This window comes from Polyodon spathula, chromosome 22 (genome assembly GCF_017654505.1).
Source record: "Polyodon spathula isolate WHYD16114869_AA chromosome 22, ASM1765450v1, whole genome shotgun sequence".
Lineage (NCBI taxonomy): Eukaryota > Metazoa > Chordata > Actinopteri > Acipenseriformes > Polyodontidae > Polyodon > Polyodon spathula.
The window spans coordinates 7,187,305-7,203,643 of record NC_054555.1 but is presented as its reverse complement, the minus strand read 5'-3'; the positions used below and the strand labels follow the sequence as shown (position 1 = coordinate 7,203,643).

Below are 16,339 nucleotides of genomic sequence, written 5' to 3'. Positions count from 1 at the left end.
TCTGGTCTAGAATTCAGAACCCTCTAATGAAACAAAAACAATCTGGGACTAAAACTGGTTGAAGGGGGGGTGCGCATTTGAATAAGAGTAGAAAGCAGGGTAGACCTACTCTGATATGTCCTGTCAGTTTTTGTTAGAATAGCCTGTGCTTTCATAGCAATTAGAAACAAGTAAACTTTTTTTTTTCAATTTAATTTTGTTGTGCATAAATGGCAAATGTGTTATGTTTTGTTCTGGATCAATACATTTTACCCCTCCTTTCTTAGCTAATGGATTTTTTTTTTTTTTTAATAAACCACAAGATGTATTGATGAATGAATGGAATATGAGAATGCGTTGATATAAATAAAAATAAATAAACAAGAAAGCAAAGTAAAATTGTGTACACTGCATGTGATCAGTTTAGGGGAAGATCGAGCCACCAAGGTTTTCTGCTGGTCTTGCTCCCAATTCTGGATAGTGTATTCTGTTAAAATGCAAATTGTCTTTCTTTTTTCACCCACCCAGTGTTTGTTTTGTATTTGGTTTAGGCTTCAGAAAGAACCCCAACCCCATTGAAGGTAGTGCTGTCAAGTGCTAGCCTTTGAACTGTGGCCATCTAATGGTATACAGGTTTACAAAATTACATTCCACCAACCATGGGAAAGTAATGTCATAAGAACAAAATAATATAAAGGTAATAGCTAGGCAGAGAATCGGAGTGGCGCCTGCATTAGTCTTCAGAGAGAGAAGGGCAAGGGTGGGGAGCGAACTCATACTGAAATTAAAAAAAAAAAAAAAAAAACATTACATTCTAATTTACAGGGTTTAGATATGCCTTGCAATGAACAAAAACACAAGATTTCAACAATATAAATATACAGTAAAATAGCCAACTATTCAAACTAGAGTTGCTGGTGGCGAGTGTCGTATTTTGCTGAAAAGGTTAGCCGTGCACTCATTTCAGGGTGACAACATGCAGAGCCTGTCTCGGGTGGAACAGTAGCCATTGGTACAAAAATATACGGTTGTCGGTGTTCGTCAGATGGGAGGATCACGGAAGATGCTACCAAACCCACAGGAGTAAATTTCTGTGAAAGACACACGTACCATAAAGTGCAACTGTATTCTACTCTCATAAGGAATGTGGCGACTTATAAACATCCAACAGTTCAAATGAGACCACGCGCGAATTCGGAACAATTCTAACTGACTTTTTACAACGGTTAAAATGTTTGCATTTGTTTCGTTTTCATTTATTTATTTTTTAAACATTTTAAACTCGTTTTAAATAATATCTGTTTTATCAGTGCGAGGTGAGAAACATTGTGGTTATTATTTATCGTGCGTATTGTTTTTTTTATATCTTTATCATTATTACCTCAACTTTAATTTAAGTAGCCTGTTAAACGTTCATAAACAACAAAGTCTTGTATTCCACTAATTTCTACCTTTACTACATTGTGTTCAAACAAATATTTACTTTTTCTGAAGATGTAGTCAGGGACAGGGCACGTAGGAATTCAGAATGTTATTTGTAATTGCTATAACTATACCATTCCTCGCAGCAATATCGCTCGCTTGTTTGTTCCACAATGGGGTTTGAGGAACTGTATGACATTGAGGAGGAAGAGGTCGAGGTTGTTGTTGACGAACAACCTGGGTTACCAGTTTTCTCTCCGAAAACGCGCATGGTTCGGCTTTGGGAACTCTTTGTAGCAACCGCTTCCTTTGTGTGTGTACTCTTAACAATATTTCAGGTCAGTATTTTAAGCCGAGACGTATTCATCTAAATCTGCTACTTCATTATGCTATACAATAAGCTTTCGCCAGTGCTGTTTATTTATTTATGTATTATTATTATTATTATTATTATTATTATTATTATTATTATTAAAAGTGCAGATATTGTCTGGGTTTAAACATCGGTGTAATTAGTAAGGAATCATGTCATATTTACACCACTGTATTTATATATTATTTTCTTTCTCATGCACATTTTCTATTGTTATATTTGTAGTATAATAAGAGCTGACATGTAATATATTTTTAATTGTGTCACTTTTTGTCTAGGTCTCCTTTGATTCAGCTGAGCCTGGGATGTTGGGCTTTAAATACTTTCTAGATGCTATCTACATATTGAATATTATCTCCCGCTTCTATATTGGGTTTGAATCCCAAGGAGTGGTGATCATGGATAAAAAGCAGCTCCAGAAACGTTACCTGCAGGGCTGGTTTACTGTGGATCTGTTTGCTATCTTCCCCTTTGAGTTTGTGATTTTGACATATCCTGAAAAAGATATTTGGGTTTTGCTATCTTACTGTCGACTGAACCGGATAGTAAAGGTCGTCCGGCTGTTCAGCTTTATATGTGAGTTTAATTTCAATTGATTTTTAAATATGAGAGGCAAGGACCTAGAATTATATAATAATAACAGACTGTGAATCAACCTTAGTTTATTAAATATTTTTACTTGTGAACCAGATTTACTGTGCCTTTTGCTGCAGTCTAGTTTACACATTTTATAATATAAATTGTTAATGTTAGTGAGAAACCGCAGACCAGCATCTTTAGGAAAACGTTGTTAAAACATGATGGTATTTATAGAAGTAATTCAAAAGAGGCCTTTTTATGAATAGATAATATTTCACTTTTTCTTTTTTTTTTTTTTTTTTTTTTTTGTTTAAGCATCCCTCACCAAAGAGCCAGAACTCAATAAGGTTCATGTCGCCACCTTGAATTATTTCTGCATTATAGTCATTTTTATTCACTCAGCTGCCTGTGTATGGTAAGTGGTGCTTTTATAAATATGTTGACAAAATACCTTTCTTTTTGACGGTGTCAAAGAGTTTTATAAATCATTTTTATTAGAAAAAATGTAGATATTAAGATATTCAGGTGTTAGGACAAGTAGTACTGTTTTTATATATATATATATATAATATATAGATATATATATATATATAATTATATATAATATATATATATATATATATGAGTACTTTGAACCCTTCAGCTAAATATTATTGAAAGAGTAAATTTGTTTTACTTGGACTTGTTTGCTACAAACGCTTGGCCTACGAAACCGGACATGCGGATTATGAGGGAAGGACACCCTTCAGAAAGAACAGCTTTGCTTGCCGAACGGCAAGAACAATATGACTTTTCTAATTCTTCAAAAACATTTGTATAGTATTTACAAAAAAACAAACAAACAAAAAAAAACATGAAGCATTTCAGACTTTGAATTTTACACCACTCCCCACTTACTGTGTACAGTACATTGTTGCAAATTCCCATTTAATGACTTTGGAAAAAAATCCCTAATAACTGACATTACTGTATTACACACTTTGGTCTCAATGTATAAAATCCTCACTCAATCTCTACTGTTATGCTTATTGATACATAGTGGATAATATAATTTGATAACTTCATGTTAGTTTACTGTTCAAGGGTGTTTTGGAAATGTTCTATTTTAGTGATTATATGGCATTGCGATTTTTTTTTTCCTTTTATCAGTTGGTCAAAACATAACGGAATTTAGTGTACTTGAAGCATATATAGTATCTCTGTACTGGGGAGGTATCACAATAACCACGGTTGGGTGAGTAATTTCTAAATCTTCAATATTATTTTGTGTTTTCTGAAAAAGAAAAGTTCAGGCTTTGGTTGAATTATTTTATTAGGTTTATTAACTGTAAATAGAATATATTTGGTCAGACCTATAATTATTTAAAAAAAAAAAAAGTGGTTTAAAAGTGACCAAGTAATACTCCCCCTCCCATCTCCAGGTTTTTTTTTTTATTTTCACCTTGTTAAGAATACAATAGAAAGTGCAATTGGTAATATATGAAAACAAAATCATTATTTGACAATAACTAGAGCAGAATATACATTTTATAGTATTAGTGCTTTTTGGAAATCATATAGAATATTATTAGGACAAGAATGTCTGTAATGACAACCAAACTAGTTCTGATTCATTTTGACAGGTATGGTGATATTCATGCACTGACTATACTAGAAACTGTCTATTCAGTCTTCATAATGTTCACTGCTTTGGGTGTCTTGGTTGGAGTCATCATGACTGGGATGAGTTCCATCATCACAAACCTGGATGCGCGGAGAGGCAGGTTCTACCACCGACTTTATTCCATCAAATTAAACATGGTAGGGTGTTATGTTTATTATATACCGGTCCATAACGTCTTAATATAGAAACATACATAATGGACTTATAAAGAGTACAAGAAGATGAACATGTCACTGTTTTTGTGTCATTGAAGCAGTGATGATTATTTCCTTGCAAGGATACAGTATATTCCTAAGGATCCAAGTAAGCATTAATACATGACTTTGCTTTGCCACATGCCTGACAGTGCACCTAGAGAGTGTGTTTATTTCAACAACTGCAGACACCCCTAGATCATGGTATTGCACTTATGAAATGTGCAATTTAAAAAAATTACAAAATGCTGTGTTTAATCTGATTAGTAAATCTGAACTGTGCGGTAGTACCATTCCTGTACTGTCATGTGATTGCTAACAACCAAATAGAAATACGTACTGCCATATTCCGAAACAACACTTGAGTGTCAATCCTCACTTACAGTGGCTCTCAAAAGTATTCACCCCCCTTGGACTTTTCCACATTTTATTGTGTTACAACATGGAATCAAAATTGATTTAATTAGGAGTTTTTGCTACTGATCAACACAAAAAAAGTCCATAATGTCAAAGTGAAAAATAAAATCTACAAATTGTTCTAAATTAATTACAAATATAAAACAGAAAATAATTGATTGCATAAGTATTCACCCCCTTTGTTATGACACACCTAAATAAGCTCTGGTGCAACCAATTGTCTTTAGAAGTCACATAATTAGTTGAATGGAGTCCACCTGTGTGCAATTAAGGTGTTTCACATGATTTCAGGTTCAATACACCTGTCTCTGGGAGGTCCCACAGTTGGTTAGTAAATTTCCTAACAAAAACTACCTCATGAAGATGAAGGAACATTCAAAGCAAATCCGGAATAAGGTTCTTCAAAAGCACCAATCAGTGGTATGATAAAAGAACATTTCCAAGGCATTGAATATCCCCCGGAGCACAATAAAGTCCATCATTATGAAATGGAGAGACTATGGCACAACCGTGAATCTGTCTAGGACAGGCCATCCTCAAAAACTGAGTATTCGGGCGAGAAGGGCGCTAGTCAGGGAGGCCACCAAGAGGCCTATGGCAACTCTAAAGCAGTTACAGTCTTCCACGGCTGAGCTGGAAGACACTGCATACAGCAACAATATCCCGGGTGCTTCACAAAACTGGCCTTTATGGGAGAGTGGCAAAAAGAAAGCTATTGTTGAAAAAAACTCACATCAGATCTTGGCTAGAGTTTGCCAGAAGGCATGTGACAGACTCTGAGACCAAGTAGAAGAAGATTATATGGTCTGATGAGACCAAAATAGAGCTTTTTGGCCTCAATGCTAAGCACTATGTTTGGCACAAGCCTAACACCGCACATCATCCTGAAAACACCATCCCTACCGTGAAGCTTGGTGGTGGCAGCATCATGTTATGAGGATGCTTCTCTGCATCAGGGCCCAGAAAGCTTGTGAAGATAGAGGGCAAAATGGAAGCAGCAAAGTACAAAGAAATCCTGGAGGAAAACCTGCTGAAGTCTGCAAGAGACCTGGGACTTGGGAGAAGATTCATCTTCCAGCAGGACAATGACCCCAAACATACAGCCAAAGCCACATTGGAGTGGCTTAAAAACAAAAAGGTCAATGTCCTGGAGTGGCCCAGTCAAAGCCTGGACCTCAATCCAATTGAGAATATGTGGAAAGAGTTGAAAATTGCTGTTCACCAAAGGTCCCCATCCAACTTGATGGAGCTTGAGCAATTTTGCAAAGAAGAATGGGCAAAAATTGCAGTGTCCAGATGTGCAAAGCTGGTAGAGACTTATCCAAATAGACTCATGGCTGTAATTGCTGCCAAAGCTGCCTCGACCAAATATTGACTCAAGTGAGTGAATACTTATGCAATCAATTATTTTCTGTTTTGTATTTGTAATTAATTTAGAATAATTTGTAGATTTTATTTTTCACTTTGACATTATGGACTTTTTTTGTGTTGATTGGTGGCAAAAACTCCTAATTAAATCAATTTTGATTCCATGTTGTAACACAATAAAATGTGGAAAAGTCCAAGGGGGTGAATACTTTTGAGAGTCACTGTAAGTGTGGCAAATTATTGTTATTTTATATTGAGAAAGAATACCTAAGTGAGCATTGACAAAGTGAACATTGTGTCTGAATATGACTCTCTTTGTCTATGATATTTTATAAGTATTTTTAACACTTATAGGGCCTGATTTTCATGACTGTGTAATGTGGTGGCGCTGGCACTGTTAAAATCTTTAGGACCATGCAAGGATGTTGGTTGTCAGTGAAGCCCGTGTCCATTATAAAATTTAAAAGGGCAAGTGATCTCAGAAGACAAGTTAAAAATAAACAAAAAGAAAGATATGCAGCCCCACATTTATATTTAACAGTTGGAACGGTAGACATTGCTAATTCGTTTTAGGTGGTGATTTGCTTTCCAAAGCAGCATTTAATTTATAATTAATATTATTTTTTTATTTTGTTTTCTTGAAGAAAGACATTGACTTGCCGCCAGAAGTGCAGACATGGGTAGAAAAATATTATGTTTATCTATGGAAGCATCGCAAAGGAACCATCATTGCTGGGTTACTAGATGACCTTCCATTCTCAATCCACTCAGAAATATCGTTGGCATGTAATCAGATGTTGTTGAAAAAGGTAAAGTTATTTGCTGAAAATTTGTATTGGTGCATGTGTTGATAGATGACATAATACACAGTTTAAAGGGTCCCCCTGTGACTTTTGGAGTGCCAGGTGAGCCATACAATTGTTTTTCTAATCATTCACAGGGATTGCTGCAGTCATGCTGGGTAAATTCTCCTCATCACACTTCAGCCACCTCTACTGGGCCCTACTACTAGGGTTCAGTAGCTTGGTAACACTTGTTGTTTAGCTTTGCTTGACAGTACATTTTGGCTGATTTGTATTAATCAGTTGCACAACAGTAACATAGTCGGGCATATAATTTTATAACTTTGTGGATTGGTGACCCGTTCTTTAAATACAGATGAACCACGCATGTCTCATGAATACCAAACTATAATCAAAACAGGGAACAAGACCTGAATAAAGTGGCACTCCATTTATGAAATATTTCTGTTTTTCTATTTTAGTCTACCTTGTTCCGTGGTACTGATGAAGGCTTCAAGAGAGCTTTGTCAGTTTCAATCAATCCATATACCTACAGTGCTGGGCAGATTCTGGCTAAGCGTGGTGAATCAAATCAGTCTATGTACTATCTTGAACATGGACTTGTGCAGGTACTAAGAGCAATGCTATCTGGTCTGGTGTGTATATTTTTAGTTCCTTACTCATCATCCCTCCTCTGCCTGAGATATATTGATATCAGCTGTGAATCTTTTTAGATGTAAATACAAAAATACATTTTAGATTCAAATCTTTTTTGACAGGCCATTGAAGACAATGCTGAGAAAATAGCTACTGTACTGCCAGGATCTCTTATTGGAGAGGTAGGATTTATACACAACATTAAACTATTGTCTATTGTGTACTGTGAATTCACTGCCAGTGAAGGAAGTTCAAGTAGGACTTTCATGGTCCCTAAAATAAACCTAATCTGAGTGACAAACATTATGTACTTTAGAGTGCACGTATGTGGGACTACCGAAAAAAAATGTTAGCTTTATGTTAACACCAGTGGCTTTAAAATGCAGTATATTATTTAAATCTGTATATCAGGATTATTGAGCTTGTGCAGATCATATTAAACTGACCCTTCTTTTTCTCTTTTACTTTCCAGATATATTTAATGTACAAAATTCCCAGGAATGTTACAATTTGTGCTGCAACGCTGTGCGAGATTTATGTATTGCATCAAAAGGATCTGCTTAATTTATTTGCTGATTTTCCAGACGGTACGTGTGCACCCTTTGAGAGTTTCTAACAGTAGAAATGTTTGCATTTACTTCATTTCAGTTACACTTCTCCAGTTCATTATGTAATGATATGAGCTGTTTTTAGTATGCTGCTATACCAAGGTGGGACAAAACACTTTGCAGGCTTGTCACCATTTGGCCACCAGATTTCAGAACCTGATGGCCAACATTTAAATTGTGGGAGGGTAACTATGTACAATCGATCTGCCAGGGAACTAACGAAAATTCCAGGGAACAATATTCTGTGCATAGAATAACAGGATCTATATACATAAAATTCCAGGGAACTATATGCATTAAATGCCAGGTAACTATTTACTGTGCATAAAATGCCCAGGAACTATATACATAAAATGTATAATTAAATGCCAGGAAAGATAACTATACAAAAATTCCAGGGAAGTGAACACATTTGTTTATTTTTCAGTTAGTGTTATATTTTCTTTTGTTTTGATTTATAGCAGATTTTACTTCAGCTCTCTTTGCTTGAAATTTAAATGGACCTTATTATGTTTTATCCCCTCTAAGCTGCCCCCTCAGATGGGGCTCTAGTCTTCTCTTTCTTTCTCTCTCTCTCTCTCTCTCTCTCTCTCTCTGTCCTCCTCCTCCTCCTCCCAAAACCTAGCTACTATCTCCAACTTTTAAAGTTGTTTAGTTTACAGTTGACAAAAGCCATCTCTTCAAAGTAGAATTCATTCAGAGAATTTTTTCTACCCTATCTTGACTGGCTGGTGCACATTACTATAGAAACAAGAAAAGGGGATTGGTTCCACAAGTTCAAAAGCATTTGCTCAGCGAGATCAGAAGGGGGGGATGGGGGGAGGGTGGCACGCAAATTCTGCCAGTTTTGAAGCAGAAAGTCTTTTAGCATAGAGCCGAAATTCTGTTGTATGTACAGCAAATACTTAGTCATTAACGTGGCGAGTAAAATCTACTGGCCATATTGTGACCTGATTTGAACCACCCTATTCTGTACGTAATTAAAGTTAAGAAGATGCTTACATTTTCTATTGCAAATTGGGCTGTGAGCTAGTCTCATACAGTTATTGTTTTGGTAATCTTAAAATTATATAACAGATCATGGCTGATGCCCTAGTTCTCATGCTTGTTGATATAGTAGACTCTTATGAACAAATAAATGATTATCAGTTGCTTTATTGTACTATTGTAACTCAGCATTTTAATTGCTTTTGTTTCACAGCTGGTGTTAAAATAGCACAAACAGCTAGGAACAGATTGCAAAACATAGCCATCCCAATCAAGGACGCATTTGATGTAGGAGCTGCATCTAATCCTCAGAATGTGGTATTTCATAAGGACTTGGGGACAAATTTATTGGTAAAGTGCATATATAAAGTTTTTATATCCAGCCTGAGTGGTTGATTAAATGCAACAATGATATTAATAATATAATCCCTAAAAATTTACCCACACAATCATGACATTTTTGTTTGTCAGCACACAGGTGTGCACACGTTCAGTTTAATATGGTATTTATAAAGGCAGGTTATTAGATGCATACAGAGACTCAAAAGTAAATAGATCCTGTTCTAAGTGGTGTGTGATCAACAGCCCAGTATATGCTGAGTAACACTTTCCACAGTTTTTTATGGGTGATGGTGCACCAGCACAATGAGTATTGTTCTACCAGTTAAACTGATGCCCCAACCCAGTTGTGTTCCAGCTCTAAAGGGTGCCCTCTTTGAATTATAGAAAGATCTCAGGAAAAGATTGACACTCTAAATAGGGGGTGCCTGATTGGGTCTGTGTTTTACATAAGACAAGAGGACAACCCACAAGGTATTCACACATACAAGTGATGTTGCCATTATTTCTGAATTTCCAGGAGAATAAACATGTACAAAAATGTCACACGTCTATGTACTGGGTATCTATTTACTTTTTTCTTGTCTTTGTATATACAGTATATTAAATACAACCTAATAAAAACCTCAGCATTAGCAGATTTGAATTTGACAAACTTCTTCACTTTAACCCTTTGCCATTTCTCAACATAATGGCATGGAATCCAAATATTTTCTGTTTCTAATACAGCCAAAAGACCAGAAGATTTTTAAACATTTTATGGATTATGTAATTCGCCATTCAGACAGAGTCCCTGCCTCTGTTAAAACAAGTTTGGAAGGAACTGTAAAGCAGGTAAGGATATTATTTTTGTATTCCATTTAACAACAAAGATCATTTTCACTAAGTTTCTTGTAGTACAGTCGGCGCCGCCTAATTGGTATACTGATAATCGGGATGTTTAAATGGGATACAACTCTGGGAGACAGTTCTTCCCAATGCTGTTTATGCCATCTAATTGGGACGCCTCTGATTGGTTAGCTGTGTCCATCAGCCATATATTAATCCCACACAGCCCTTGATTTGAATTCCTCCTCCACTTACCAGTCCTAATTCTATAACATTTAATATCTATAGGTAACCACTTATCAAACCCATAATCACATTTTAATGTCTTTAATGGAAAAACTGTTGAAGAATGATATGAAGATTCATTTTCAGAACCGGTCAGTAATTAAATAATTTTTTCAAGAAAAATGGCACATTGAAATAATGGAACCAGAACTGAATCAACTCAAACTTGACCGAAATGAAACAGTAAAGGCTATCAAATGACCTGTGAATATCCTAAAAAACTGTCTCCAAGAAAATGGTAACTTTCTAAGGAGTTGAACAGTCTCCTCTGATAATTATATGTCCGTTCTGTGAGGAATAAAGATGAAATGAAGTGTGATACAATATTTCATTCTTTAAGTCTGAGAGCTGATATTAATCACTTTTTGAATGACCCACCATACAGCAGAAACGTGAATTTAGCGAAAGACGCAGAATGCAACAATGTTAATAACATATTCTTAAAAAAACTAAAACTAACTGGAAAAGACAAAAACAACATACTATCCTCCAGTAACACCAACAGAGCTGGATAAGCTAAGAAAGAAAATAAAAAAGTACCTGCAAGGCGCAGAGCGAGAGTTATCACCACTGCTTTCACCTACAGCTCCCCTTTGGCAGTTTTTCAAACTGCACATTATCTGGCAATTTATGGCAAGTGAACATGTTTTTATAATAATTTTATAATAGCATTAAGGGGGTGGGTTGACATGATATAAAAGCTTTGTGCCTTGTAAAGCCTTAAGTGTGTGATTATATCATGTCAGCTCATCCCCTGTCATTCCTTAATGCGTCATTACCATTAATTAAAATTCTGTCCTTTGTAACTACTGAATATCTTTGCATTAAGTGTTGCAGAAATGCAATTGAGACCTTGCTATATATCTCACCCTCTTCAGTGCTGAAAGGGTAACTTAATGTTACACTGCTCTCCCATTGTTTTCTATAGAGGTTAACCGTTCTGCAAAAGAGTCACGTCAGAGAAGATGTCCCTATTTAATGGCAACTGTTCTGAAACCAGTGCTTACCAGAACAGAGATTAAAAATAATATCAACAATAACATTCAAGATTAGGGAGCTCATACTGACCAATCAAGTTAAAGGAAAGCTTGTTACAATGGACCAGTTGACTGATATGAAAATAAAACAATAAGGGATTTGAGTGGGAATGTTACAAGGCAAGATGTTATTATGCTAAGCCTAGGTTAATACTCCTTGCTTTTCAAATTAAACCACATTCTAATTTTATCATTCTAAAATCAGTTAGTATGTGCTCTGCTAAAGAACACTGAAATGCAGAACAATTTAATGTTCATTTCAATTTCATGGTTCGTACGCTAGTCTGGAAAAGGTATGAAAAAATGCCAAACTGATTTTTGAAAATGCTTGAAAAAACATGTCTCTGTTATTAAAGTCTTGAAAAAGTCTATGATTTTACTAGTATCATGGGGGAATGAAAATCATTCAGTGATTATTTTTTATTATTAATAGTAATCGATCTCGAACGTGGGTCAGCAGCTCAAGCAGCTATTGTCTAAGCAGTTTACTAGTAGCAACTACATTGCTTACGACCAAATCCCACGAGGATTGCCCCGTATAACACCCCTGACAACTTACGGACAATCAAGCAATCCTATCCAGTCAGCGCACTGGTATATGTCACATGGCTCTTTCTGCTCCATTGAAATGACGGGTAAAATGCACATTACGACAGCCAAAGTATGTACATTTATATTGAAGGCTATGATTTTTTTTAAACAAAGTTACAGACTGGAATTACAAGTTACAGTACTCTGCTCACCAAGATTCACATTTTGTTATCTTGGTTACCTTTATTAAATCATTGATGTTATATCCCAACCTAAGGAAAAAAAAAGAATACAATAGTTATTATCACTGACTCGGATTAAAAAAAAAAACACTGTAGCCCCTATGGTCTGTATAAATGTAGCATGTTAACATCGCTTTTTTCAATTATTTAATGTGATTAATAAAATGTACCGGTAATTTTATTTTAAATGTACAGTGCTTTGTTAAAGTTCCAAGTGCATCAACAGTCTTGGGTACAAACCGTCAGCCGAGTATAGATATAGTATTTACTTCCTTGCTATATGGCCTTCATTATACGATTAAATACTGATAAAAAAAATAATAATTCTGGGTTCATGCCCACCCTCCGCCTTCAGGCTGGCAACGGAGAGTGTACCATGCATGGGGGAGGGCAGCAGCAGGGCTGGTAGGTGACGTAATCACACACAGAGACATGAGCCCGATATATGCTCCTTTGTGCAGCGGTATCTTGCTATGCTTTAGCGCTTGAGGACCTGGAATTGTGCCCGCCCTCCACTTGTGTGTGGATTGCCTCGTCCTGAGTGATGCGCCTGCCTGCGTTAACCAAGAGCGCTACAGTTCTGTTGGTACCATTACACTATCCTATTTTGGCACAAGTATACTTGCAGTATACAACTTTTTTATATTCTTTTTGTAAATAATGTAATGTCAGATTCTGACAAATACTTTTAGAAAACCAGGTGCAACTTCTGCTCTGGATCAAAAAGCTATAATGCTCTTTCGCTGCCCAGCTATGTGGATAACTATCGAAAAACTAGTAGAAACAAACTAAAACACAAGTCTGGGAAAAACAAATGGAAGTCTGGAAAAAGTATGGAATTTTGATGTTGAAAAAGTGTATGAACCCTGAATTTGGTCTTTGTATCTCTTTTAGCCTTTTTGGATGAAAACACTACGACCTGATTCCAAGTATATACAATTTTGGGAGGTCTTTTTACTCTGTAGCCTCACAGTTGCGGTTTTCCTTGAAGTATGGGTGGTGTTATTTACCTTCAACGAGGATAGCTTAGGTAGTTCATTATTTTATTTGGTTTTATTTCTTATTTAATGCACCAGGTGACACTTATACCTATAAGACCGTTTCATTTTCAAGGGGCACCATTACCAAGCTTTTAACTTGCTTTGTTAGAAGTCAGTATTGTTAATTAATGGAAAAACCTGACGTGTACACACTTACTGATAAACTCATAATCATAAATGCAGTACTTCAGAGTCCAAAAAAAAAAAAAAAACATTTGCAAGCAAGACTGTAAACACCTTGGAAATGTGCTTATTATTTTTCAGTCCTGACTTGCTTGGGTTGTATACTGATGTAAGTAGAAGGATGGGGAGGGTGGTTCAAGATTGGAATGATATTTGATAATTCAGGGACTGAAATTGTCTGCTTTTTGCACAACGTTGACCAACAAATGTGTTCTTAATGTTGTTATGCTTTAAGGAAGTTATTTAATGATTTGCCTTGATGTGCACGTCAAATTTCAACACTAAGATAATAAATACGTTTCACAGGGCAAGTGATATCAATTACATAATTGATATCAAAAACATAATATGAATTACTCACATAAACAAGATTACTGTTGTGTCACCCTAAATTATTACCATAAATAAAAAGGCCTGTTTTTTGTTTTAATTATTGGTGTTTTACAGGTTTCAATAACAGTGGTTTTGGTGCATCATTGCATGCAGTAGCTTACATTATTGATTTAGTAGCTGTTGTGGACATTGTCATCAATCTTCGAACACAAGTCGTGTCTAAGAATGGTAAGTTGCTTAATCAAAAGTAATACTAGTTATGGTTTACTTTACGTTAATTAAATACTGTCTAAAGTTTACAAGAGAGGTATTGTAGCCTTTAGTATTTTTTTTATTTTTCTGAGATTTGCTGTTTGCTCAAGTTCAATATAAAGTTTTAAATTAGTTTTATTTTTAATACTTCCTTACTGAGGAAGGTTAGGTTACTGAGACCTCTATTCCAGACACATCCCTCTTAAGGTATACACCACAGGCTCATCTGCTAAAAAGGTTGTGGCAGATCCATGTTACCTTATACTTAATTCAGTGTCACCACATGGTAGGGTTCTTTTTCACTGGTCTTCAAAAAAGCGTTATACTTCTGAATGTTATACTGAATTACTGAACAAAGTAAGAAGAAGAGGCAAAGGCAGTTTTTATTTTTTGCCAAGTTGCAATTGGGTGCTAGACATTGGCTGCTGGCTGCTTTTTTTCTTTCCTTTCTTACAGGCAACCAATCAGACTTTAAAAGCATTTACAAGAACTACCAGAGGACTTGGAATCTGTATTATGATGTGGCAGCAGTTTTACCTACAGATATGTTCACATATGCTGAAGAAGAGCATTTACGCTGGTCTTATTTGGGATTGTTCAGAATTAACAGGCTTGTTTGGCTCCGAAAGGTTAAATATGCTTTTCTATTTAAATGTCACTAAAAACTCTTAACCTAATTCACATAAGATATAAAAATATTAAAATGCTTTCCAATGGTGGGATTCGATGCTAGTATGATATAGACTAAGGATGGGTGCAAATCGTTTTGAAATAGAGCCTATTGGTGCTGAATTAGCAAACCCCACCCTAATCAAGACCCTCTCCCCCACTCTTCAATTAGATTTTAGAGTTTTTGGGTGGGTCCCATGAGTAGGCCAGGCCCAATGAGAAACTATCATCATCTGTGGTTGTTAAGGAATAAAACATTTTTTAAACATGTCTGCTGGCACCAGAATTTAATGGGGCTATATGAGCCCTAGAGTCTAGCACCATAGCACCAGATGTGCACCCCTGAAAGGAATGTACTGACTTTACAGAGCTTTCTGCTTGGTACTGATATTTCAGTGGTTTTCTCAGCAACAGTAGAGCTGTGTAATATCCACTATACAGTATTTGTAATTTATAAAGAATGTACAGTAAAAAAAAGAATAATAATGCACTTTTTACAGTTGTGGGGAAGCACTCCCTTGTTGCATTAAAAAAAAAGGTCATTGGTTCCACATTTTTTGTTCTGAAGTTGTGCGATAATACAACATACTTAATACAACATTTGCTACAGGATTACAGGAGATAAGGAAGTGTGTTTCTGTTTCAGTAATATGATTGTTCTTCAATTTGTCCTTTCAATTTGACACATTTTGACCCATAGAACGGTGTCAATTGTACCAAACTGGCACTGGCCTACGTCCACCATAAAAGTATAGTGCAATGATAGTATGATGACATCAGAATTCTACAAAAATAACATTCCATTCTGGGTGCCAAGAGTCGCTGTAAACGTAGCCACTATTATACTACAACTTTTTAAAGTTGCTTATATATTTGCCTCTACTTGTCTGAAATAACCAATGTAGTCTACTGAAAGATCTAACAAGGCTAGAGCAATGCTGTGAAACATTTTATAAGCAGTGTGTCGTTAATTAATTTAATCTTTTCCCTTATTGAGTTATACAGAACGACTGAACTCAATAGAAAACAATAGGAGAGCAGTGTCTGGAACGTTAACTGTTTTTCTGTTTTTTTTTTTTAGGTGTATTTATTTTATGTAAAAAGAGAAAATGATCTTGAGAAGAACTTGTTACGGTACAGGGCGTTAAAATGTGTGTTCATGTTAACGTTCTCCATTCATACCTGTGCAGGATTGTTTTACCTTGCCGGCTGCTTTAAACATAAGTAAGTGCTAGAAATAAACAATGTAAGAATACCTCAGCACCCCTGAATTTAATTCCTGTTGTTTTATTTCAAGGTTCTCCTTTAAAAAAAAAAAAAAAGGAAAAATGATGAGCTACAGATTTCAAACAAGGCTTAAATGCTTGATTTAGAACGTTTTGATGATTCTTATTGTATCTTTTCTCAGGTGTGATCCAGGATCCTGGGCAGAGAAATTGGGCTTTACAAAATATGACCCTGACATTATACATTATATAGCTGGTATCTACTGGGCTGGGACCACCATGACAACCACAGGTAAGGTTTGATGGGTTACAATATAAAACAAATACTAATCCAGAAACACAGCT

The 16,339-nt window shown here is 35.8% G+C and overlaps 1 protein-coding gene across 1 annotated transcript in view; it reads left to right on the top strand.

Moving 5' to 3' along the window:
* Positions 1-1,574: 1,574 nt before the first annotated feature.
* LOC121297506 overlaps positions 1,575-16,339 on the top strand; it is a 35,386-nt gene continuing 20,621 nt past the window's right edge. Inside the window, exons 1-12 of the mRNA XM_041223855.1 lie at positions 1,575-1,673; positions 2,053-2,350; positions 4,023-4,153; positions 6,640-6,804; positions 7,260-7,406; positions 7,557-7,616; positions 7,907-8,021; positions 9,244-9,347; positions 13,186-13,321; positions 13,962-14,075; positions 14,556-14,728; positions 15,850-15,992. Of these exons, the coding sequence (XP_041079789.1) occupies positions 1,575-1,673; positions 2,053-2,350; positions 4,023-4,153; positions 6,640-6,804; positions 7,260-7,406; positions 7,557-7,616; positions 7,907-8,021; positions 9,244-9,347; positions 13,186-13,321; positions 13,962-14,075; positions 14,556-14,728; positions 15,850-15,992 (1,685 nt within the window). The remainder of the gene's footprint in view (positions 1,674-2,052; positions 2,351-4,022; positions 4,154-6,639; positions 6,805-7,259; positions 7,407-7,556; positions 7,617-7,906; positions 8,022-9,243; positions 9,348-13,185; positions 13,322-13,961; positions 14,076-14,555; positions 14,729-15,849; positions 15,993-16,339) is intronic.